At 36.4% G+C, this 27,708-nt stretch overlaps 1 protein-coding gene across 2 annotated transcripts in view; it reads right to left on the bottom strand.

Annotated features, from left to right (window-relative positions):
• TNPO1 (transportin 1) overlaps positions 1-27,708 on the bottom strand; it is a 51,767-nt gene that overhangs the window by 5,601 nt on the left and 18,458 nt on the right. The window contains exons 9-24 of one of the 2 annotated variants that reach the window (XM_058168963.1): positions 23,697-23,815; positions 22,407-22,467; positions 21,583-21,751; positions 20,830-20,982; positions 17,738-17,963; positions 17,260-17,431; positions 16,526-16,612; positions 15,963-16,070; positions 15,623-15,781; positions 15,452-15,539; positions 9,152-9,250; positions 8,893-8,988; positions 5,739-5,814; positions 4,826-4,925; positions 3,373-3,447; positions 2,579-2,721 (exon numbers count right to left, since the gene is read on the bottom strand). In XM_058168963.1, the coding sequence (XP_058024946.1) occupies positions 2,614-2,721; positions 3,373-3,447; positions 4,826-4,925; positions 5,739-5,814; positions 8,893-8,988; positions 9,152-9,250; positions 15,452-15,539; positions 15,623-15,781; positions 15,963-16,070; positions 16,526-16,612; positions 17,260-17,431; positions 17,738-17,963; positions 20,830-20,982; positions 21,583-21,751; positions 22,407-22,467; positions 23,697-23,815 (1,896 nt within the window). In that variant the 3' untranslated portion in view covers positions 2,579-2,613. Of the gene's footprint in view, positions 1-2,578; positions 2,722-3,372; positions 3,448-4,825; positions 4,926-5,738; positions 5,815-8,892; positions 8,989-9,151; positions 9,251-15,451; positions 15,540-15,622; positions 15,782-15,962; positions 16,071-16,525; positions 16,613-17,259; positions 17,432-17,737; positions 17,964-20,829; positions 20,983-21,582; positions 21,752-22,406; positions 22,468-23,696; positions 23,816-27,708 lie in introns of those variants that run through there. The other variant, XR_009153435.1, reaches the window with a different exon arrangement.

Below are 27,708 nucleotides of genomic sequence, written 5' to 3'. Positions count from 1 at the left end.
AAAAAAAACATGATTTAAGGAAGAAAATGCTAGATAAAAACTCAAATCTGTTAATACTCTGCCTCAGTTCTGTTGAATATTAAAGTATAAGAAGGTTAAGCGGGTTTTCAAGATTTTATTATAGGTAAAGGTAAAGGTTCGCCTTTGCGCATATGTGCTGATCGTTCCCGACTCTAGGGAGCAGTGCTCATCTCTGTTTCAAAGCCGAAGAGCCAGTGCTTTCCAAAGACGTCTCCGTGGTCATGTGGCCAGCATGACTAACTGCCAAAGGCACACGGGACGCTGTTATCTTCCCACCAAAGGTGGTCTCTATTTTTCTACTTGCATTTTTTACATGTTTTCGAACTGCTAAATTGGCAGAAGCTGGGACAAGTAATGGGAGCTCATCACGTTATGCGGCACTAGGGATTTGAGCCACTGAACTGCCGACCTTTTGATCGACAAGCTCAGCATCTTAGCCACTGAGCCACCGCATCCCTGCTTCTATTATTGCCCATAGCAATAAAGAATTTGAATCCTTTTCATGGACTGTTTCCTGATCTAGTCCAATTCAAAATGCTAAGAGTAGGTGATGGTAGGTTGTATATGATGAGCTTTCAAAATACACAAATCTTTGCATATTCAGGCTGCTTTAATTCAATGTGTACACTCAATGCTTTGCTGTACTGCAGAACCAGAAGCCTCTTGGTTAGTTAGTCCACTAAATTTCACAGGCTCAGGCGAAGTTCTATGAACAGAAAGGACTGGGTCGGAACAACGGACTAAGCAAAAATGTGGTTACTTACTTGTGATTTAAGGCCTACTATATACACATTAGGTACATGTAGTGATTTGAATCTTTAAAACTAGTTTAAAATTTTATCAGGTTGTCTAAGTAACTAAATGACTCTTGAAAAACAATTGCTGAAGAAACTAGTGCTCACTTGACCAACCTGTAGGTAGTCCTTGACCTACAACCATAATTAGGATTGAAATCTTGGTCACTAAGAGAAGTGGTCATTAAGCGAAACATCACATGACTGTTTCACTCAACAACTGTTACCCCGACACTCCCAATTTTGATTGTTAAACGATAGTGTGGTTGTTAAGCAGTAATGAAATGTAAAAAAATTTCCTACCGGTTCTGTGGGCGTGGCTATGTAGTCATGTGACTGGGGGGTGTCAAAAGACAGAAATTCACTTTAACAATGTCCTGCTGGAGCAGGGGGTTGGACGAAGAGGACCTCCAGGTTGCTTCCAGCAGTGGATTGCGATGCTCTTTCAAGGTATCCTCTGAAGCTGCATCTAGTGCCAGGTTTGTGGTGCTTCCTTTCTCTCCTTTTTCCCTCCCTCCCTCCCTCTCTTTCTTTCTTTTGCAGCAGCCCCCATCCTGATTTTGACCTAGCAGGTCTGAGGGAAGCCTCCAGGGAGCAAAAACAGACTCCCCCCAATAGGTAGTAAAAAAATGCTTTAAATAGTTAAAAAAAAAGTTCCGAGGATCGCGCAGCACAGCTGATCGTCGGAACCTTTTTTTAGCATTTTTTTTTACTACCTATTGCCCAAACAGGTAGTAAAAAAATGCTAAAAAAAGTTCTCACCCCTGCTGTTAAGCAGATAGGTAAGGACAATAGGGATGCCCCAGTGGGGCAAGAGAGGCCCTCAAGGCCTAGAACAGGCTGTATGAAGGTCTTTCTGCTCAGGAGCTGATAAACTTCTCTGCCAAAATCCAAGCAGATATTCAGCCTCTCAGCAGAAATATGTGTGGTCTGCTGTAGGTCTCCAGGGCCCTCACCCCACCTCTGAGACACCCGGCACTTCGTACCTTACTGCACTGCCCTTTGCACAGCAGGCTACTTCAGCTGACAGCTAGCTGCAGTTCAGCAGTTCAAATCTTACTGGCTCAAGGTTGACTCAGTCTTCCATCTTTCTGAAGTCAGTAAAATGAGGACCCAGATTGTTGGGGACAATATGTTGACTCTGTAAACTGCTTAGAGAGGGCTGTAAAGCGGTATATAAGTCTAAGTGTTATTGCTATCCTGCACTCCTTTCTTTACTGTGTGCATCTATGCTCAAGAAGCTGAAAATCTTACTTGTCTTTCAACTCCCTCTCCACTCTTGGGATTGGCTGAAAGAGCTGTGTGCCAAAGGATTTCAATTCTGTGCCTGCTTGGATTTTAACAGGGAACTCTTTCAGCCAGCAACCAGACATGAGTAGGAGTCCTCTTGACAGGCAGCAGCAGTTTGCAACATTTCTTGCCAGCTCCCCCACTGACTTTTTACAGAGGCTGATAGTGAAGATTGCAAATGGTGATCCTGTTTGCAGGGGACTTGGCAACTGATCATACATGCGAATGGTTGTCAAAAACCCAAATCACAAACACATGACCACAGGTTGCAATGTTTTGTGACAGTTAAAAAAAGTGTTTTACAGGCAATAAAATATTTTTTCTCAGGCCACCATTATTTCAAACCATCATTAAACAAACAGTTGTAAGTTGAGGACTACCTCAGAGTGCCCACTAAAAAGACAACAGAACAGTTCATGTATTGCAAAAGTTCTACAGGCAGCTCATGGATAGTTGAAAGATAAAAGATTTACCTCTAATTATGGTACTGCAGCTTGAATACATGAGATTAAACTCCATAGTAAGCTGCAAGGCGCTCTTTTAGAGGAACAGGAAACTGGTCGGAGAAACGCCTCCAATTTTCATCTCCCACTTGATTTTTAAATCCGTGAAGGATCTGAAAATTAAATGAAAGTTAACTTTTTTTTAAAGAGATATTTGCAAAATAAATATTTAATTAGTTATGAAATAAAGGCAAAACTGTCCAAATATTAGGGGCTTGTTAATCCTTTGGAAGATATGTTTTAGAATGAACGATACATTTTAAAGCATAAAATTATTTTTGCAGAACTGCTATAGCTATTTGGAAGCTGCTGCTAGTTATCCCTGCATGTATATGCAAGAGACTTTCTGGACCATCATAAGACATGACTGTCCCTTAGAAAGAAGACAGGAAAGGAAAAGACAAGCTGTAAGAGAAAAAATGAAGAGAAATGAAAACAAAAAGTAAACAGTAAAATTTCTCCAAAAGCTCTTACCAAAACAGTTAGCACCAAGGATCTAGTGGGAAGTATTGTTTGTTGCTGCCTAGAGCTACAAAAGAAACATTCTTTGGTCCTGCCTACTGGTGCAAGGGGAAAAGTAAGCTAACTGAAGAAATATTTTAGCAACAGGAGGAAAAATGGAACCATCTTTAATTTCAGATCCACACTAGAAATGATGTACAGTATTTGTACATTACTGAAATACAGCGGTTTGGTACTGTACAAAGCACTCTTTACCTCACATTTTTAAAAAAATAATATACTCCTTTGAAAAAAATTATTACCTTACAGAACATGTCTCGGAGATCATCTTTTGGGCTAATCCATGATGCAACAGCATCACAAAAAAATATAAAGTCCTGCAAATGTTTATAGAAATTGCAAATTAGAAGTGTCCATTAGCAGAAATGTAATAAATTATTTTAAAAATAAGACTCTTTTCTGCCCCACAATGTCAAATATCAGAAATACATTCCAAATAAATTGCAATTATCATTCATATTGGTATTTTATATACTTTAGCACATTCCTCTTTCAAAACATAACATAACGTAACATAACATCAGAGTTGGAAGGGACCTTGGAGGCCTTCTAGTCCAACCCCCTGCCCAGGCAGGAAACCCTACACCATCTCAGTCAGATGGTTATCCAACATTTTCTTAAAAATTTCCAGTGTTGGAGCATTCACAACTTCTGAAGGCAAGTCGTTCCACTGATTAATTGTTCTAACTGTCAGGAAATTTCTCCTTAGTTCCAAGTTGCTTCTTTCTTTGATCAGTTTCCACCCATTGCTTCTTGTTCTACCCTCAGGTGCTTTGGAGAACAGCCCGACTCCCTCTTCTTTGTGGCAGCCCCTGAGATATTGGAACACAGCTATCATGTCTCCCCTAGTCCTTCTTTTTGTTAAACTAGACATACCCAGTTCCTGCAACCATTCTTCATATGTTTTATCCTCCAGTCCCCTAATCATCTTTGTTGCTCTTCTCTGCACTTTCTAGAGTCTCAACATCTTTTTTACATCATGGCGACCAAAACTGGATGCAATATTCCAAGTGTGGCCTTACCAAGGCATTATAAAGTGGTACTAACACTTCACGTGATCTTGATTCTATCCCTCTGTTTATGCAGCCCAGAACTGTGTTGGCTTTTTTAACAGCTGGCTCATATCTAAATGGTTATCCACTAGGACTCCAAGATCCCTCTCACAGGTACTACTATTGAGCAAGGTACCACATATACGGTACTGGTGCATTTTGTTTTTTTGGCCTAAATGTAGAACCTTACTTTTTTCACTGTTGAATTTCATTTTGTTAGATAGCGCCCAATGTTCAAGTCTGTCAAGATCTTTCTGTAACTTGAGTCTATCTTCTGGAGTGTTGGCTATTCCTGCCAGCTTGGTGTCATCTGCAAATTTGATGAGTTCCCCATCTATCCCCTCGTCCAAGTCATTGATGAAGATGTTGAAGAGTACTGGGCCTAAAACAGAGCCTTGGGGTACTCCACTGCATACTCCATGTGGATGTAGTTCCGTTGAGGACTACACGTTGAGTGCAGTTGGTCAGCCAGTTGTGAATCCATCTGGTGGTGGTGCTGTCTAACCCACATTTTTCTACTTTATCTAGTAGTTAGTCAGCTTATATAAATTTATTTCTTTGTTAATCACTTATATTTGATTATTCAAATATTTAAATTCAATTCAATTCCCTTTTTCCCCCCCAAGACCAAAGCAAGACTTACTTGGACTACTCCACTAGGGTTGACGGTAATCATGGTACAAATCCCACGGAATGCTGAATCCTTTTCCTCATTGTCCCTTATGTTTCGTAGAGAGGTGCACCTAATACAATAAAGAACCTAAGTTTTAGCTTTTTGTTTTTAAATTTTAATTTTAATAGTATTTGATGGAATAAGTGTCACACTAAAAGACCTTGAAGACTAAATCACACAAACATCATTAATCTTACATACATTCTACATTCTTCTTTTGTATATGAAACTCTATTTAATTCTCCAAGGGTTGTCAACATTAAATCAGCTACTTTTCTATGTTCCACAGCTGATATTGAATGTGACCTGTATTCCATTAAATACTTTTGTTAATATAAATACACACACATATATATTTATATATTCAGGTATAGAAATGTCCATCAGTAAAAGCAGTATATACTGCAACAATATAAAATTTATGATGTATCATAACATAACATCTTTAACTTGTTACAGCAGCAAGCAAGCAATTTGGTACAAATCTAGAAACATGTATCTCAAACAGCAAGTCAAATTGCAAATGATCTGAAGTAATGTAATGCGGTGTTTCATGTTTTATGCTATTTGCATGCATATTATTGTTCTGGTGGATTTTAAATGCTTTTAATAATCAAGCTTTGACACATCAAGCATGTGACAATCTTATCCCATGCATCAATTAGTTGTTAGCCACAACATGAAATATATACACAACAGTACTGCTAAAAAACCTCACAAACCTGATAGGACAAGATTAGTCACATGGTTGGCAATGATTAAGAATAGTGATATTTGTAACCAACTGAAAAGTATATCTAGAAGTGAGAATAGAGGAAAGAAAGGAAGAAAGAAAGAAGAAAGTGAAGAAAAATGAATTAAAAAAAGATTGAATAATACACACCAGGGTCTTATAAACTGCTGTAGCATGGGGGCCACCTCTTGAGGACAAACGTAACCAAGACGACCAATTGTTATTGCTAAGGTAACGCAATCACGGTTATACACCACCAAACGCCAACCAAGACATGAGCAAATGAGGGGGGAAGGAGAAAAATAAAGAAAAAACAACAAATAACTCAGAAACAGAAACCAACAGAACCTGTGTATGATAATAAACATAAGATTTCACCAGTGCTGTTCATTACCACCCCTAAAAATAAGGGGCAGCAATATGTGGCATACTATTTGGCGGAGGGCAGGGAAATAAAGGAAAAAGGAATAAAGTGAATGAGAGAACACCAAAATTATGATTAAAATCAAATGAATAGTTTCACTCAATATCTTAATACTGTTGAATTGCAACAACTATTTCTATTTAGGGAATTTTAAACATATTAACATATTAATGAATATTTTTATGTAATATTTCAAATTAACATTTAATGGGATAAATATTCATTTGAAAATCCAAACAGAATTATATCTGAAGTGATTAGTCATTTCCTAGGGCTATTTTTATTATACAAAACTAAATTTAATAGGAAAGAGGATAATATGCGAATCGCTCCTCACAATAAAATGTGTTTTATTAGGTCATTGTAGATCTTAAGTATTAATAATAATGTAAATATTACATTATTTATCTCTGTGAAGTGTTTCAAAGCTAAAGATATGACAAACGAATAAAGGAAACCTGCTTTATCTGAACATTTTCTTGGCTTTAGTATGAACATTTGCTTTGAAAGTGGCCATAAACATATTTTAATGGTGTTCTCTCAACTCACATAGCAATTCTTCAGTAAAGGGAAAGTGTGGGTATGTTTAAGGATTATTTGAAGCAAACTACATGAATACTAAAATCCAGCAGATTTGTATGAAGCAGAGAAGCCTATGCTTAAAAGACATTATGCAACACTCCAAAACAGGCATTTGTGTGAACAAATTTCATGAACACATGCAGTAAAGCTGATGATGCTCTTTTTCACTGTAAGGTTTGGTGTAGGATATACCAACATTGTAAAAAATGAATTTTCCTATAAAACTATATGGATAAAATTAAATATTCAGCCTTATTTTTAAATCACGCTGATCATGAAACCTTGGTATCAGTAATCAAATTGCTTTTTTGTTCAGAAAACCAAACTGGATAAACTTCTTTACGGTAACACTGGTCAAAATTTATATACTGGCTGAGAAGAAGAATGTACCACTTCTATTTAACAGGTATTTTTACTTTGTGTAATACTGTATTGTGCCAGGATAATTAAGCCTATAAATTCCGAATTGTGATTCCAGGTATTATATTACTTTAGCAGAATATCCCACAACAAATCTAATGTGCAATACATTCAACATTTATTTATAGTATATAGTATGTCTGGGGTATCCATTTAAAAAAATTTAAATTGTAATTTTCAGGAAATTTAATTTCTGCATAGAGAAACCTAGTGCAGCAGTAATGATTTAAAAAGGGTATAGTCTTCATTTCCTGTAATGATTTGGGAGATTTCTTTCATTGAAAGGGATCATTCCAAAAGATAAAATTATTGACAAGCTCTTCCTGAATACTGAAATGCTGGTACGGTGCCAAATCACAGGTATAATTCATTTCCATTACAGAAATAAATGTACTGCTATACTGCATTTTAACAAACGTGCATAGAATGAAACTTGACCTACATCCTTAAAAGTCAGCCAAAATTGGTTTAAACTGAAACTCTGATAACCAGTCATTTCTATAACAGATATGATTTTAAATACACATTTAGAGTGCCAGTTTGGTTTGGTCCTTAGCCATGAAAGCCAGCTGGGTGACTTTGGGCCACTCATTCTCTCTAGCCCATTCCACCTTACAGGGGTTATGTTGCAGGGAAGCTAGGAGAAGAAACGTGTATTATATATGTTCGCCACTTTGAGTTAATTATTAAGTTTAAAAAGTGAGGGAAAATCTAATAAAAATAAACAAATAAACCACTAGAAAGGTAGAAAATTTGTTAAAAACATGGTTCCACAGGGTATAGGACAAGATTCAATTGTAGAGCCTCCTTCAATTCTAATACAATTATATACATCAATCAAATTGTATATGTTTGCACAATTATATTGTCCAGCCACTTAAATTTGTTTGGTTTCATCATATTGTCCATTACAATTATGAAGACTTCAAGAAAGCTACATGCAAAGAACTGATAATTTATCTCATATAAAAAGAAGTCAACTGGATTATTTTAACTATAAATATAATCAAATTTTAATAATTTAGCTAAAAATTTTGAGGTCTTATGCACTGCTACAAAACAACCCTACTAGAAATTTTTGGGAAAAAGTATTGATAATTTCATGGCAGCAAGACAAAGGAAAACCAATTTGCTCTTAACACAAAAATTCCTTCCCATTTGTCTCAATTGTAGGGAATTAATTACCCTAGCTCCAAATTTGCCATAAACCTACTACTCTTTTGCGAGTGCTCTTGAAAAATTATTCATTGATGGAAGATCCCTCCCCTACCAACACAGCTTCAGAGTATCTCATTTGCTCAATGATAGAATCCCAACATCAGAGAAGCAAAGGCAACTGAAGCTAATTCATTATTTTGGCAGGATCTGTTTATAGGTAGTTGTCAATTTACGACAATAATTGAGCCCAAAATTTCTATTGCTCAGGAACATAGTTATTAAGTGAATTTTGCCCCATTTTATGTTCTTTCTTGCCATAGTTGTTAAGTGAATCACTACAGATGTTACCTTAGTAACAGATTTGTTATGTTAATTTGGCTTCCTCATTGACTTTGATTGTCAGAAGATTGCAAAAGATGATCACATGATCTTGGGACACTGCAACCATAATAAACACAAATCAGTGGCCAAGCTACCAAATTTTGATCATGTGACCACAGGAACACTGCAATAGTCCTTAAGTGTGAAAAAAAGGTCATAAGTAACTTTTTTCAGTGCCATTGTAACTTCAAATAGTTGTAAGTCGAGGACTACGTTTATTAAACCAAGTGGATTGAACAAGCATCTAAAATTCATCTTGTTTATAACACCGATGGAGTTTCCTACAATTTCCTGTAATACATTTTAAAAGTCACTGCAAACAGATCAGTTGTAGGGTACCTGTATTTTCTAACAAAGTCTTTGGTGTGTTGGGTCTGTTAATGATTTCTACAAGCTGGTGCAAAACCATAGGGACGTAAGGCTGCATCTCTATACCTAGAAAAAAACAACACACAAGCAATATATTAAAAATCATTATAGGCAATCATTATAGGCACATAGGCACAGCTGACAGAATTTATATGTTGTTACAAGACCAAAGAAAAATCTACACAACTGAAAATTCAAACTAGCATTTAAAAAAAAAAGCCAATCTCACCCATCTGAATAGAAATTTCTCCAATTGCCCATGTGGCATTGTTACACACAGAAATGAACTCGGGGTTTAGGTTTGTTCCCAAAATTGGCATGAAATCAGCTGAAAAAACACAAATAAACCCTGTCATTAAAATTTATCCTTTCCTGGAACATAGCATAAAACTTCAGCATAATATAATTTTAGCAGAAAATTCTTTGACATTTTAAACCAATATTTATAAAACCATTCCAACAAAAAAGTTCAGATTCCAAATAGGAAAGTCCACTATAAACATACCAATGTATTAATCTCCCTTCCAGACAAGGGGCATATGGATACATTTGTTGTTGTTGTTTTTTAAATGCAATAGCCATTTCTGAAGTGGAGCAAGCATAGTATATAGCTGGATCCAGCCAGAAGATAGTAGATGAAAATTCCATATCTGATCCAACAGGCATTTACAATCTACCACACAGCAATCCAAAAGAAGAGATAGGTGTATGGAAATGAGAGAACAGAGTAAAAATTGAGATTTAAATATTAGTCACTAATGGCAATAGGGTATTTTCTTTAAATCTGAATAGGAGGAGAAGGCAACATGGGGCTTATAACAAAGAGTCATTTTCTAAAATGGACAGAAGGTATTTTGGAAACTGCGCTGCTCCTCGCATCTGTCCTATAGGCAGGACTAACAAAATTTTGTAACAATACCTAGAGTGACAGAGAAAAAGTTTCCCTATTGGGTAAAGACATATTGGAAAATGACACCAATATAAAGAAAATCAGTGAGAGACAATCCTGCTAGTAACTGGATCCTTGGTGGCTGAGATCATTTGGTTATTAAGGATTCCTGAGATTGCAAGAAGAAAGAACCAACACTCAGAATGTTTGGACCAGCTGGAACTCTTGCCATCAGCTGCAGCCTTCCTTACTTCCCATCCCTTCCCTTCCCAACTGACTGTTTTCTCCTTCCATTTAAAAATCTCAAAATACAAAGGAAAAAAGCTTAATCTCCTCAAGGTCCTTGCGACAAGATGTGCTGCCTGATTATGACGGTATTGTAATTTGTCTGAAGATGGAGTTTTGTCTTTTTGCCGAATGCACTAGAAGTGCCCTGTAGACATTTAGGAAATTCTTGGTGTAATTGGAATACCTGTGAGTAATCACATCTAACCTGAAGTGGAGCAAAATTTCTATGAAGGAATTGTCAAGGAAAGCAGATTTTTAAAAATCCTTTCTGCTGTGTAATTCCGAATCAACTGGAGGTGTGATACAGTACATGCTTTCAGGAAACAGGGTGGCTGCAGTTACCAAGAAAGAAAGGAGCATCACCAGAGGGGAAGAAACAGAATTGATGATCCAACTGATGCATACAGAAGCAGGAAGAAAGAATTGCAGAACACAGTAGTTGGTAAAAAAAATTTGAGCAGCAGAGAAAAGAAGCTATGATAAAACAGAGAAGCATGACTATAATAAGTGTGGCTTTCCAAGAAGGCTTGTCAAAAAGTTATTTTTGCCTCTTCCTCACTTCTCTAATTTAGAAAAGATTAGAAACTGGGGAAAAAATTAAAGCAAAGCTATTTAGAGGAGTTAACATAACAAAGTTCAGTGATCAGGTCTCAAAACTGTGTAGATAAGGGATGAATCAAGTGAACGTTATGTGATTACTATAAAGAAAACATTAAAAAAAATAAACAAGATTGTATGTTGTTCTTTAATTAAGATATATCCACACCAGGGCTGAAATTCAGCAGGTTCTGACAGGTTCTGGAGAACCAGTAGTGGAAATTTTGAGTAGTTTGGAGAACTGGCAAATACCACCTCTGGCTGGCCCCAGAGTGGGGTGGGAATGGGGATTTTGCAGTATCTTTCCCCTGGAGTGGGGTGGGAATGGGGATTTTGCAGTATCCTTCCCCTGCCACGCTCACCAAGCCACGCCCAAAGAAGCGGTAGTAAAAAAAAATGATTTTCACCACTGATCCACACTCATTAAAGAGATAATAGGACAGTAAACTGGAATTATAAGTACTATTTATTTATTTTGTTTTGGGCAATAAACAACACTACAGATGGAAGAAGTACACTGTGTTTATGTTTGGATTTATTCCTATTCTTTTCTCAGTATTCAGCAGTCCTGGGCACTGGAATGTGGCAGAAATTTAACTGGAAGGAGGAGTTGGTTCTATCTCATTTATCAACCGTTACCATCTCTTACTAATACCTACTAGAACAAGTGAGAGAAGCAACTCTACTTTTAGGATACCTTCCTCCACTGAAAGAAAAATTTAACTGTTGAGCTAAATAGTGTGAAGTTCTCAGTTAAACTATCTAACATGTGACAATTCACATAGCCCATGCTTCACTCTTCTACTGCCAAGAAATAACTGTCAGCAAAATGATACATCCATCTCTATCAGAAATCTCTCTGAAAACATAACCCATATACAATTGTAACAGAAAGCTGGTGGACCCTTAAAGACTATTTATAAACTTGCATGTAATCCTTAAAAACTGTGTGTAATTCTGCTTGTAATAAGTACTTTGACCTGCACTGAGATCAGATCCAAGACATAAGAGATTTTGATTAACATACAACCATATAAAATAATGCCATGCCTTTATTGAACACACTGAGCTAATATTCATCGTTTACATGGAAAAAAAGATGTGAAATCCTATTAAGTAAATTGAGTTGTATGTACAAGTCAATCAGATGATAATCCAGGTCTCCTCATTAAAATGCACACATATTGAATTCCACTACTGGAACCTGCTCTTCACAATGCATTTTAGCCCAGTATGAGAGAACTCTGTGGTGTCAAAATATACAACACTATGAGAGATTCCCACTCCAAATCCCAGGATTTTATTTATTTATTTATTCGATTTTTATACCGCCCTTCTCCCGAAGGACTCAGGGCAGTGTACAGCCAAATAAAAAGCGCAATATATAAATTAAAACAAGACTAAAACAAACATATTACAAAATTGCCAAAAATTTAAAACATTTAAAACATTTAAAATACTTTAAAAAACCCTAAAAATATAAATAACCCCAGATTAAAATTTAATTAGGCCAGTCCCGCTTGAATAAATAGATGTGTTTTCAGCTCACGGCGAAAAGTCCAAAGATCAGGCACTTGACGTAAACCCGGGGGAAGTTCGTTCCAAAGCGTAGGAGCTCCCACAGAGAAGGCCCTGCCCCTGGGGGCTGCCAGCCGACATTGTCTGGCGGACGGCACCCTGAGAAGTCCCTCTCTGTGTGAGCGTACGGGTCGGTGGGAGGCATAGGGTAACAGCAGGCGGTCCCGTAAGTACCCGGGCCCTAAGCCATGGAGCGCTTTAAAGATGGTAACCAAAATCTTAAAGCGCACCTGAAAGACCACAGGAAGCCAGTGCAAACTGCGCAGGATTGGTGTTACATGGGAGCAATGGGTTGCTCCCACTATTACCCGCGCAGCTGCATTCTGGACTAGCTGCAGCCTCCGGGTGCACTTCAAGGGCAGCCCCATGTAGAGAGCATTGCAATAATCCAAACGGGAAGTGACAAGAGCATGAGTGACCGTGCATAAGGCATCCCGGTCAAGGAAGGGGCGCAACTGGTGAACCAAGCGTACTTGGTAAAAAGCCCTCTTGGAGACGGCCGCCAAGTGATCGTCAAACGACAGCCGCCCATCCAAGAGGACGCCCAAGTTGCGCACCCTTTCCATTGGGGCCAATAACTCGCCTCCCACAGTCAGCCGCGGCTGCAGCTGACTATACCGGGGTGCCGGCATCCACAGCCACTCCGTCTTGGAGGGATTGAACTTGAGTCTGTTTCTCCCCATCCAGACCCGTACAGCTTCCAGACACCGGGATAGCACTTCGACAGCTTCGTTGGGGTGATCCGGGGTGGAGAAGTACAGCTGCGTATCGTCAGCGTACAGATGGTAACTCACCCCGAAACCACTAATGACCTCACCCAGCGGCTTCATGTAGATGTTGAACAGGAGGGGCGAGAGAATCAACCCCTGAGGCACCCCACAAGTAAGGCGCCTCGCGGTCGACCTCTGCCCCCGTCAACACCGTCTGCGACCGATCGGAGAGATAGAAGGATAACCACCGATAAACGGTGCCTCCCACTCCCAAGCTCTCCAACCGGTGCAACAAGATACCATGGTCGATGGTATCCAAGGCCTCTGAGAGATCTAATAGGACCAGGGCAGAGGAGCAGCCCCTATCCCTGGCCCTCCAGAGGTCATCTACCAACGCGACCAAAGCTGTCTCCGTACTATGTCCAGACCGGAAGCCGGACTGGAACAGGTCTAGATAGACAGCTTTATCCAGGTACTGGGGAAGCTGCCAAGCAACCACACTCTCTACAACCTTCGCCACAAAGTGAAGGTTGGAGACTGGACGATAATTTCCCAAAATAGCTGGGTCCAGGGAAGGCTTCTTGAGGAGGGGTCTCACCACCACCTCTTTCAAGGCAGCGGGGAAAACCCCCTCCAACAATGAAGCATTTATAATTTATATAGCAAAGGACCAGCAGACCAATTTTGTATTGTCAGATGTCAGGCTTGATGTCAACTGTTCATAAATGCTAGGGAAACACTGAATAAAACTTGTGACTGGGAAGATATCCGGGAGGAAAGAATATTCTCTAGAAAACTGTCACTTACAGTATCTCAACCAATTTATAACTGGATTATCTAACAGGCTACTGGAACAATAATTTGTGAATAGATGAGATAGGTATCAAGATAGGTATGAGATCAATAAATATTCAAAATGGAATATTTGGACATGAATGGTGAAATTATGTCTGGAGAAAATGAAACAGTGTTACATTGAAAAGGTCCCCTCTCAATCACATAATAGTATGCTAGAAATGTCGTGGTTTGGGGCTGCTTTGGCTCATGAACACTGAAGGAACAATGAATTCTGGATTGTACCAACAAATACTACAAGAGCGTATCAGGATATGTCTATGAATTGAAGTTTAAATGAATGGGAGTGATACAATACAAGAGTGATTCTATATACAAAAATAAACCAGAATACTAAAGGCAGATTACATTTGGAAATATCCAAAGAAATGTGTCAACCACATCCCAATTACAACATTATAGCAAAATTCAAAAGCAAGTAGTTCATGCAAGGCTGGCTTTAGACTTGGGTTGAGGGTGCACTGTCCTAGGTGTCAAAACTTAAGGCACATTCACTAAGCTAGTTTGGTGTAGTAGTTAAGGTGCTAGCCTAGAAATCAGGAGACTGTGAGTTCTATTCCCACTTTAGCATGAAAGTCAGCTGGGTAACTTCGCAGCAGTTACCCGCTTTCAGCCCAGCCCATGTCACAGGGTTGTTTTGGGGAAAATAGGAGAAGGAAGGAGTATTACCACCTTGTTCACCAGCTTGCATTATTTATAAGAAAAACAAATAAAGGTAGGAAATAAAGAAATCCTTGAATTAGCTCTGAATTTATGCAAAGCAACCTAAAACAGCAATGAGTGGAAGTAGTTTTTAAAAGAACGAGTCAAAATACCATGAGGCCAATGTGTGCAAGTGTTCAACAGGTAATGTATAGAAAACATTTGGCTTGAAATCACTGCTGCTAAAGGAGGCAATCCAGTTAATAAACTAAAACTTCACAAAGGTTTTCTAACAAAGATAGTGAATATTACACATTCAATAAATACATATATATAGAACACCTTGTGTGTTGTTTATCAGAATTTATTTATTTATTAGCAAGATGCAGATGAAACTCAGATCACATTGTAAGCCACAGTACTGCAGGATGGACAGTTTACAATCATTATATGTATTAGGGCAGGGCTGTCAAACTCCCAGCCCTGCTGGATGCGTTATGTGCTGGCCACGCTCATGCCCGGTTTAGCGAAGGGGGAAAAGTTCCAATACGTTACATGATGCCTTTGTGATGCCGCAAGTTTGACACCTCTATATAAGGGGATAGGAAAACTACAGATTTGAAGAAAATATACATCAGTATTAAACTAGATTTCTTTAAGCCAAGGCAGAAAGACTGAAGCAAATAAATAGGAACCAAGCACCTCTTTCCCATCATTCTAGATAAGAAATTATTAATTGAAATAATCCACAAAATATTTCTCCCCAACATGGCATATTGGTAATAAAAGCTCTATAAACAGATCCAAGCCATAAATGTATGCGTATATTTATGGCGTTTTTCTATTACTACAGCCATCATTATCAACTTATAATATAAAGGACTTTTAATATCAAATAAAAAAACACAATGAGTATGAGTTGGGAGTTTAAAATATACATGATAACAGCTTGTGGTATTAAGTTACCTACCAATGCAGGGCTTCACATGCTGAAAACATGCCTTGGTCAAATCCCCTAGCAAGGCAAAAGAACTCTGTCGTACCTCAGGCATTTTATCCTAAGAAAAAAGAAACAAGCCTTTGTTTTTATTTAGAAAATAAAAACAGCACCAAGGCAAGAAAATGAGATTATTTATCTCACCTGCATACACTGGTACATCAGTGTCAGAATATTGCTCCGAGCTACTAGTTGTTCAATGTTGCCTCCAAGTCCTTCAGCTAAACCACTGAGTAAATCAAGAGCCACAATCATGAAGTCTTTATCTGGAGCTTCATACTGATCTGGTTGAGCATTATGCAACTAAGAAAAAAAACAATCATTGTTTAAAAGATTTAAGTATGCAATATTACAGTGTATAATTTTCATTACTTTTATTCCCCAAACCAGCAAATTGATCAAAGAATTTTATAAACAATCAGGGATTTTAAATTCCACTGATGCTACATTTTCTAATGCTATGAAAACTGATAACAGAAAATACCATGGCTTGTGCAAGAGTCTTTTGTACCAGATTCACACAGCGCTGGTAGACAGGTTCACAGTATGGAAGGAAGCCAGATTGCAAGGCAGTGGCAACCGAAGACAGGCACTGAAATACAGGAACATGTGTACTAATTACATAGTACGTTAAACATATTTACTACATTAATTCTGTTTAAAAGGGAAACTTTTGAAAGATAAAATAAGTTCATGTATTTACAGATTAAGAAATAGAACAGGGACATAATCATAATGCTTGAACACACAAGACCAGAGGAACCCTCTATTGATTCTTTGCAGTTTAATCCTACAATTCCTTCAGAAACACATTCCTACAAGTTCACAGAAAGCTAATTCCTAGAAAATCCTCAGAAATGCCACATTATGGTGCAATCATATCAGGTCTTGTCCAAAGATCTTCATGAAGCTAATGGGGTTTAGTCCTAATTATATGGATGCAGAATTAGGATTCCCCTGTTAAAAGCTGGCATCATAAGGAAGAAAATGTAAACAGTGATGATTTATAAAGGTCAAAGAACTATTTATGACAACAGCATGAATTACCTCTAATAAAGGGAAAAGATCTTTATCTTCATCCTTTAACATGTTCCATTTTTGGATTAATGGAGGCATAAGCATCTGGATGTATTCCTGCAGACAATGAAAATTTCACAGAATTTATGCTCTACAAAACTTCATTTTTTTTTTAGCATTTATGTAGATTCCCTTGAATTGACAGCAGTTGAGTGCCCACTCCCCAACAATATTCTTAGCAATTTAAGACGCCAGAATTCTTCTCCCACTCCCAAATTAACATACAGTTGACAGTCACTTGCTGGCCATGGGCAGAAAAGGTATGTTTACGAAATGGTCCTATCTATTCCAGGAATGACTGGAACAGGAATCACCAGGAATCACTGGTTCCTGTCTTGCTGCTTTTTTTCTTGTAGTTATGACAAAATAATGAAGATACTATCATTGAACATTTCAACAATTATAAGGAAAACAACTAGGCATACTTTTTAAAGCTTTAGGTATGTAGCATTTTATTCATGAACGTCAGATTTTATAACGTTTCTTAAGAGCCTAATATAAAGCAAAAAAATTGGAATATTCATAAAGCAAGCAATGGATAACTTGGGCAAGAAATCTCCAAAAACACTTATCTAGAATGAATTCTTGATAAAGAAATGAATAAGAAGTCAAATTTTTTTGAAGAATTGAGAGATACAATTTATTTATTTATAACATTTATAGCGTGCCCATCTTACCTCAAGGTAACTCTAGGCAATACTTACTGGTTTGTTTAGATGATGGCCTACAGAATCTGCTAAAGTTCCTATGGCATCATAAAGAATGAGCAGATTCTTATGTTGGTATTTACTAAACGCAAATACCAAAGTATCAAGTATATAAGCAAGATAAGGAACAAGCTCTGTACAAGCCTCCTCTTCTAGAGTAGCAAAGGCACTAAAAGGCAAAAGAAAACATTAGTCTAAAGAATGAAGGAATGTACTTCTCCCTCTTACATAAAATAATAAATCCGTTAAAAAATCTATTAACAGTGTATAGGAATCGAAAGTTTTATATATTTAACAAAAACCAAGTTATAATTTCCTTAGAAAACAAATACAATATAGCTGTTAAAAACAAATATAATTGCAGCTTTTCTAGTCAACTAGAAAGAAGCTACTCAACAAAAATAAATAAAAGAATACTATAGCCTGCAGTATGTACCTTGAGAGATATGGCTAGCATTTCTATATTGTGACCTACCTGCAGGCAGCTTCTTGTACTCTCTTGTTACTATCAAGGATACGCTTTAGCAACTCAGTCATTAATGGCTTCAAGTATGTGTCTGGGGGTTGACTGACTACCCAATGTGCATAGCGACTAAGAGTCCAGCAAGTAATGGAGCGCACAAGAGCCTTTTTATCAGACAGGCACTGAATAAGGTGAGGGATTAGCTCGGGAAGATATGGAATCATACCCTGCATACAACCTGTAGCAATATGAAATGAAATAAGAAAGAAATAAGAAATAGTTTAACAATCTGGTAATTATATAGTGTTGCTATTACTACTAAAGTTACAGGTAGTCCTTGATATACCAACTTAGTAAAGTTGCTGCACATCTCACTTCAAGGCAACTCTAGGCAGCTTATAACATTAAACATTAAAACGTATAATGAAACATTAAAATGTATAATGAAATGTATTATTATAAAATGTTGTATTAAACATTATCAAATGTATTGATAGTAAACCAAAACAGACTAGTAAAATATTATTAAGTACCTCAATACCAATTTCATACTCCAAACATACGACACATACTATTTTGAATTATATTTTGTTGCGAACAACAAATGTCAAATAAAATATTTTATTGGATTAGTGTCATTTTACAAGCACACAAAAGGTATTTAATATACTTTAAGCTCATTAGCCACCAATTTCCTATTACTATTCCAATTCTTTATCCAAATTATTGCCAATAATTACATCCACAATTTGTTTATAAAAATACAATAGTCATATAATCATCTAAAACATGTTTCAAATCTGACAATTTGAGAGGCTTGGAACACTTCAAACATATCAAGTACTAACTTGTGAAATCAAGCAATATTTTAATAAAATACTGATATTTTGGATTTTAAACACTCAAATTCTTCTTGCAGTAATTAAAATAAATTGTTCTGCTTGTCTAAGATTTCCAAAGAAATAACTGCCTTGCAATTTTCAAGTTGTGATTGTTTCATAATTAAGTTTGTTATGTAGTAAGGACTGAAAGGCTACTTTTGTTCCATAATTTTCAAATGTACCATGCGGCCTTTAAAACGACGCTATAGAGCACTGCACACCAGAACAACTAGACACAAGAACAGTTTTTCCCCGAAGGCCATCACTCTGCTAAACAAATAATTCCCTCAACACTGTCAGACTATTTACTGAATCTGCACTACTATTAATCGTTTCATAGTTCCCACCACCAATCTCTTTCCACTTATGACTGTATGACTGTAACTTGTTGCTGGCAATCCTTATGATTTATATTGATTGATATTGATATATTGACCATCAATTGTGTTGTAAATGTTGTACCTTGATGAACATATCTTTTCTTTTATGTACACTGAGAGCATATGCACCAAGACAAATTCCTTGTGTGTCCAATCACACTTGGCCAATAAATTCAATTCTATTCTAATGCTGGAAATACAGGCAACTATTTTTGACAAATAGACCTAAGCCCATTCTATAATATCAGATGAATCACATAATACCTTTCTAGTTATGACTATAGATTTTCTTACTGAATTTTCTAGACAATTTGAAGTAAAAATATATGCCAAAGACCAAGATACAATTCTTTATAGTAACTGAAGCCCACAGTAATTCACATAATAGAAATGCAGGAAGTCTATATTTAAAAATTTGTTTCAAAATTTCAATTCAACCAGATCAAATGCCTCTTCAGCATCCAACAATCCTACCAATGCTGAATTAAGTTATTCTGAATGTATATCCAGAATGTCAGTTAGTAATCTAAATAGAGCTGGCTAGAGAATAAAAGCTAATTGTCTGTAAGGGGTCACTGTTCACATTTTTGCATCATCAATTAGAAAGAAAGTTGGCTGTCACCTTGGAGAGTTGCAAATTCTAATCCCAGTTTAAGAACAAAAACCAGCTGGGAAATCTTAGGCTAGTCATTTTCTCTCAGCCCTAGGAAAGGAGCAAATAATAAACCACTTCTGAAAAAACCTTGCCAAGAAAATTGCAGGGACCTGTCCATGCAGCGTCCAAGAATCAGACATGATTGAACAGAATGAAAAAAATATATTAATCCATATTAATCCATTACAATTATAGTTATTAATACCTTCAACAAAGCATCAGGATGCTGAAAAATAAGCTAGTTGAAAACAATTCTGACATGGAATTGGAAAGAAACAAAATTACTTCTCCAATTTTTTTTATTTTTTTCCTGCTTCTAGACTTTAGAATGCACACAGTATTTAGAGAAATGAGGCTTAACTTCTCTTGCTAGATTAAACTAACTGGGGACTCATCTTTTGACTAAGGTAGGTATGTCTTACAGAAGGGACCATGGAGAACATCATTATTAAAGATGGCAATAAGCACCATCTGGAGGGGGACAATATTATTTCTCAAGTGTTTTGCACATTCCTGAGCAAAAGAGAAGGACAGAAACACCAGTACTGATGAGGAAAATGCAAAAACCATCCTTTTTCTCTCTCTCCATAACTCGTTCCCTTCTTACTCTTACACATCACTTTGCACATTCACTCACATCTAAATAAACATGCACATATCAATTCAACCATCACAGAATTTGTCTCCTTCTCTTTTGTGCTCATCAACTGGCAGCAAATGAAAGTAGCCAACTGCAGAGAAGAGCCACAACAACCCAGGTATATTTCGTTGTTCATCTGCAACAGTTATTGTTTTCACCAAGGTATCTGGGATGGAGGCATTGGAACATGCGCATAGGGGAGTATAATTTAGAATAGAAGACATTCCATGTACCTAAGATCATCTATAACTGTACAAACTGGTATTTTAGAATTAATCTATTTAACTTCTAGTCATCCATAATAACTTTTTCAAATTTGCTTCCAGGTAGATTTAGAATTATCTCTCTAGTATCTCACTAAAAGGTTATTAAATTTTATGTATTACATATAAATGAAGCCGTCACATCACTTATTCTTGCATGTCTCACTCTCATATTTCTTGCAGCAGGAATATGTTCCGTGTGATGCATCATGTTTAGATTTCTCATAGTTTCTTTCACACTATGAATAGTAACGAAGTACAACATGAACTTCAAACATCATTTACCTTCAGCAATTGCTCCTAGAACAAGGATGCCTGATTCTTTCACCACCCATTCTGGATGAAAAAGCAATTCTTTTAGAAGGGGCAAAATATGTGGCAGCAGGTCATCACGGAATACATTGGCAAGAACATCAAGGGCAGCAGCTGAACATTTCCCTAAAGAAAAGTAACATATATTTTTATATGATCTATTATGCTTTTAAAACCTCCCTCCACTTCATTTTGCAGTATTAGCAAATTTGCTATTTTTTGAAAATTATGAAGAAATTGTAACAAAGAATAAAATAAAAGGACTTAAAATTAACCTACTATTCTAAATACTGTATGAGGCGGCTTGTTTGTCTGTGCTGGCAAAACATTCAGAAGGAGTCTGGTAGCCCATTTTCAGACTACCACATTTTGTTAAATGACAAGAAAAAAGCGCACAAGCATATGTCTTTTAAATTTGTTGTTGGGAAAAGTACTGCGGATTTTTTTTGTTCAGTGAGTTTAAATCCTTATAACTTTGCAATCAATATTTTGTTTATTTATCGATCAGTTACCGATCTCACTAATATAAATCTGGGCACTATATAATGCAAGCAACAATTACAACTCTATAATCCCTTAATTCGGAGAAGAGTCAGGGCATTAAATATAAATTAAGATCATAGTACCCAAATCTCATATACAATGCAACCAACTTAAATTAAACTCAATAGGATACACAGGTATATTCATAAATTTTACATTATTTCAGCTGGAAAAGTGGCATACTTAAATTCCAGTCAGAAATAGTGTCATCATCATCAAGCTCATCTTCCTCGTCTTCCTCTTCTTCAATACCATCTTCTTCATGTTGCTGAGCTACTGTTCGTGAACGGTGAAACCGAGGCCTTATATCTTGTTCACTATCTGGAATTGCTTCATCTTCCTCAACATCTCCCTATTATCAAACCAAAGAGCAAAATATAAAGAGAAAGAGATGTTTCAGCAATACCCTGGCCCTTTCTATGCTACAAGTATTTAAAAAAAAAAACTTTTATAGGCTCAGTTAAAACACCAAATGTATGTTTAAATTTGCAATGGTTAAGAAGTAGAAAGTAGCAAATAACTTACCAAAATATGTTACTAAAAAACACTAATAATTATTATTAATACAATACTACACTTAAAGTTATAGGCAAAAATTTGGATAATCTGGTTAGATTATATACTTCTGATAATCTCTAAATGAATCAAAATTGGCACAACCTCTACATAGTATATAATTTTGTATTTTGTATTTGTAAGTAACTGAAAATAAAAAACAAGTATGCAATCAAATTGACAGATATTGGTTTCACTTTCTATCACATAGTAGCTGTCTCAGCTTTGGTTCACTTAGAAAATCACCGAATCATGTATTTTGATCAGAAGTTATTAACGTCTAAGTACAACAATATCTTTTCAGAAGATATTGGTTTTTTGGGTATATATAGGTGCTAATTTCAAAGAAAATGGATATAGCTCTATACTGAAACATGTCGCATTCTGCTTGATATACAGCAATTTTAAAAAATCATGAGTATTGGAGGCAAAGTATAGTTAGTTATTCCTACCTTCAGCAGAATGATATCTATTTCTGAATATTTCATACCATTTACAAGGACAGGTATCAACCTACATAAAAAAATAAATATTACATAATGGAATATCAATTCCTAAAGTTATATAAGCAGGAGTTCACATTCTTTAAAATTTTCAAATACCAATCAAACCCATGCAAATTATTTAAGAGAAAATGCTGAGATAATGTCTGCTCACTTTAATAGTCAAAGATTTGAGCCTGAATTTCTAAAAGACATGGGTTTATTTTAAATCAAATTAAAATTAGCATGTTTTAAAATCATGAGCTATCAAATTTAGAATATTTGAAATGTAAAATAGATCATTGGATGCCATTTCAGGATACTAAAATGTTTTTTTGATTATACATACACATCATAGTCAAATGGACTATACCTAGTGTGCAACAGCAATCATAGTCATTTAACCACATTTGCAGGCCCTGTATTTGCTTCTAATTAGTTGGTAGGTGCAATTCAAAGTGTTAGTTTTAATTTATATATCCATGTAAAGCTTGGCTATCAGTTATTTTCAGGATAATTTCTTTCAAGCGTAAGCTTTCTAATATGCTTCTTGCTGCATAAATTATTAATGGATCCACCATTTTAGAAAAGTGAGGGTGCAGCAAGAGGGGTTTCAGTGATGGCCCGTCTCTTCCTGGGGCCACCTATCAGGTATTCTATCCAATGATTTTCCAACAACTAATAAAGATGGAATTGTCCCTTCTTTCCGGGAAAGAAGGAAATAGATACTTTGGTTTGATTGTATTTCCTGTTATGTTTGATTGAGAATTTATTTATACTGTTAATCACCAGGAATCACACATTTGCTAAATAAATGGTAAAAGAAAATTTGACTCCCTTACAAATAGGGCTTCTTTCCCTGGACAAAAGAAGCAATTACATTCAGTTTATAAAACACAGACACTTTAAAACAAACAAGAGTTAAATGGTCTGCAGTTATGTTATACAGTATGGAAAAAGCATGAAGTATTTTCATGGAGAAACAGACAGTCCCTTGATTGTGCCACATGAAAGTTCTCACTGATATTACTGGCTTTTCCAACTTTCATAAAAACTATTAGCATGCAAAAATATGTGTCAAGTTAGTATGTGTCCATGGGTAAGTACATAGATACAATTACCATCTCAATTTAAATGTTCCAAATAATGATTATACAAGATTCATGAAACAATTTTAAGAGTTTTTAAAGACATAATGAGATAAACGTGCACATACATTTCAAATAAGCCAATATAATATTAAGGGGAAAATAAACTTACTTTGTAAGATGCCGATACAATACATCTTTACAAATTGGCTGTTCAGCCAAAGTCAGCCAGAATTCACAAGCCTCCAAAGCCACATTTTCATCTTGGTCCTGAGTTCTTTGCAGCATGTACTACATATTATGGTAAGAAAGTAAAAAGAATCAGAAACTGGGTACATTTGAAAATACAATGTAATTAAAACCTTTTCATATAATATTCTATTATCATAGGGATAATTTGAAAAATGGGTTTTTAATATATGAATAACTATAGAACTATAGTTAAAATACAACTATAGTTGTATTTTAACAACTATAGTTGTTAAAATACAACTCTCCTTTTGCCTTATGCAAATTTGTCCTAGTAGAATAATATTTTGGCATTCACTCTCCAATTCTTCAATATTTAATAAAACATTTTTTTCAGAATTCTGCCAATTCTCCTAGAAACAGCAATCAATATTGTTTGTTGTTTTTCTAGACTCCCACATTTTATTATTGAATAATCAAATACCGCATGTGCCCTATATTGTATTGGTAATTTTAAAGTATTTATTATATTACAAACTGATTTTCCTGACTGCCTGCTATTATTATATTAAGAAGTTTGAAAAGTGGAATATCTTATACTGGTTCTCATATAGGTCAGTATTTGTTTCCTCCGTTTTTCATTTTTTAAACTCAAGTAGAGTTTGTCCAATTTCCAACTAAGAAAAGTTTTTAAAATTTGCAAGAAAAATTGTGTTTTGTCACAAACATTGTTTTTATGTACATTTTATATAAAACTGCAAAGCATGTCCATTTGTTGCAAGTAATTTTATTAATATAATGGGGTTTGTACAGTATTTGATGTCATGCTTTTGTATACAGTTCTCCAAAAGACAGTTTTAATTTTTGACAGTAGAACCTCAATGCATGATCGGATAAACCCACATACTGAAATGTAAATGGATTTTTGGTTGTATTTCAATATAGAAAGTTTATCTTAAACAAACAAATTAAATGAATTTTTCATCAACCTTAATATAAAGCAGCCATCTATTTTCACAATGTTGCCACTAATAATTAAAAATCTAATTGCTGTAGTTATAAAATGATTGCTGACACTGCAGGCTATAACTATGGCTTAGAGCATGAGCCAATGTGCAGGCAATATTTAAAGCACTGTATTCACAGTAACAACTTGTAATGTTTTATATTAAAGTAATCCTTAGACTATGACCACTTATTCATCAACGGCTTAAAGTCATGACAGCGCTGAACAAGGGAAACTTATGGCCCAATCATCAGAATTCCATTGTCATAATATCTCTGTAGTTTACATACTTATGATCCAGGCACTTGATACCCAGCTCAAGTAAGCTAAAGAACAATGGAAAGTCTGCAGTTAAACTTATTCCAGAACACAAGACAAAGAATATAAAAAGAAAACTGTGTAATTGTTTATCACTTTAAAAGCAATTCCCCATAATTTATAAACTTTTAGAAAAACTGAATCTATGCATATAAAAAGCAGGGATATATTTAGAATCATGCAGTAGCAGAGTGAAAAAAATTATAGTGAGAGATTCACATCAGCTTGAAAATTCTAATATACAATGTGAAACAATGGTGAAAGTTCAAGATGAAATGTCTGTCCACAGTATGTTCATAGAAATACCTTATAATTCTTATAATATAAGAAGCTTTAAAACAGCAAGCAAGGTCAATGGTAAATATATTATTATTATTATTATTATTATTATTATTATTATTATTATTATTATTATTATTATTATTATTATTATTATTATTTATTTATTATATTTGTATACCGCCCTTCTCCCGAAGGACTCAGGGCGGTTCACAGCCAATAAAAACAACAGAAAACATATAATACATATAAAACAGCTAAAAACAGTATAGAAAACTTAATTCAATTGATGGCTTAAAACTTTTAAATACAAATTTAAAACCCTGTTTAAAACCCCTGATTTAAACCCCCAATTTAAAACTATGTTCACGGTAGTCCTGCTCATCGAAACAACGTCTTCAGCTTGCGGCGGAAGGTCCGGAGGTCGGGGAGTTGACGAAGCCCCGGAGGAAGCTCGTTCCAGAGGGTAGGAGCCCCCACAGAGAAGGCCCTCCCCCTGGAGGTCGCCAGCCGACATTGTTTAGCTGACGGTATCTGGAGGAGGCCCTCTCTGTGAGAGCGCACTGGTCGGTGACAGGCTACCGGTGGCAGTAGGCGGTCCCGTAAATATCCCGGCCCTAAGCCATGGAGTGCTTTAAAGGTGATAACAAGTACCTTGAAGTGAACCCGGAAGACCACCGGGAGCCAGTGCAAACTGCGCAGGAGGGGTGTTACACGGGAGCCACAAGGTGCTCCCTCTATCACCCGTGCAGCCGCATTCTGGACCAGTTGGAGTCTCCGGGTACCCTTCAAGGGGAGCCCCATGTAGAGAGCATTGCAGTAGTCCAGGCGGGATGTAACAAGGGCATGAGCGACCGTTTATTTTATTTATAAAATATATATATATATATTATATATCTATAAAAGCAAAATACCACTCACGCATCATCACAAAATCTCCAGAACCGTGAAACCTACAAACTTGATATTTGCCACGTATGTTCCGGGGTGAAATCTAAAAATTTTCCCTACCGGTTCTGTGGGCATGGCTTAATTAGTGGGCATGGCTTGGTGGTCAGATGGCTGGGTGGGCGTGGCCAATAACAATAAATAATAAAAATAATAAAAAAACAATAAGAGGTATTAAAAACCAACTTTCACACTTTACACACACACAACACAACTGACTCACACACAATGTAAAAGCAGCTGCACTTCACAGCGCCACAAAAAGCTCAAAAACCAACTTTCACACTTTAACACACACAACACAACTGACATACACACACACACACACACACACACACTACCACATACAGCTTTCTGAGAGTTTGTGTGTTTGTGTAGTTAGAGTGAAACACTACAGAAACATACCAAATCTCAGAAAGCTGCACAAATATTTTATTTTATTTTATTATTTATTTTATTATTATATTTTATTATATTTTATTTTATTTTATTTTATTTTATTTTATTTTATTTTATTTTATTATTTTATTATATTTTATTTTATTATTTTATTTTGGACTTCAATTCCCAGAGTTCCTCAGCCAGACAGCATTAATCACTCAGCGGTGAAATAGATTAGCTAAGTTTAGATTAGTTCAGTCTGGTGCTGAAAGCGAAACTGGGACTTTCCGGCTGCGAAAAAAGCCATGAGGTCAATCAGTAATCAGGTAACTGTCTTAGACTCTTTTAAAAGGAGTTTTTCTACATGTTTTCTACAGAAAACATGTTTTTTAAGGTTCTGCTGATAGGGAACTCAGGTGAGATCCCCAGAGTAGCCTTTTTTTTTTTAAGTTTAAAGGCTCTGCCGATCTCAGCTGAGGGGCGGGATCCTCAAAGGCTTTTTTTTTTACTTTTAAAGGCATGTTTCGGCTGAAGCAAAACCTTCTTTTAGAAGTAAAAAAACAAACCCTCTGCTGATGGTGGGGCTCAGCAAAGGAGGGGGGCGGGGCCAGGGATTTTTGCTACCGGTCCTCCGAACCAGCAGCCGCCATCGCTACCGGATCGCGCGATCCCATCCGATCTGGGAGCATTTCACCCCTGGTATGTTTCCTTTGACTTCTAGGTGCTCACTAAGAAAGGATTTTTCGAAATGACCATCAGAGCATTAGTATTTCCTATATAATGATTAACACACTCTGATACTAAGGAGTTCTACTCCCCCTCCCCACCTGAAAAGAAATCTCTTCCAAATGCAAAACAAAAGCAGAGGAGAGGAGTTTGAGTTTTACTTTCACAGCAACAAGCAGGGGATAGGATAGGGGAAGCTTTTGTGGGACAAGCCTGAGGGAGAGAAGGGGACAGGATAGGGTAGGCTTCTGTGGGGCAAGGCTGAGGGAGAGAAGGGGATAGGATAGGGAAGGCTTCTGTGGGGCAAGGCTGAGGGAGAGAAGGGGAGACCAGAGGC

Source organism: Ahaetulla prasina, chromosome 2, assembly GCF_028640845.1.
Source record: "Ahaetulla prasina isolate Xishuangbanna chromosome 2, ASM2864084v1, whole genome shotgun sequence".
Lineage (NCBI taxonomy): Eukaryota > Metazoa > Chordata > Lepidosauria > Squamata > Colubridae > Ahaetulla > Ahaetulla prasina.
Note: the sequence above shows the minus strand (reverse complement) of the source record. Positions and strands in the feature narration are given on the sequence as shown.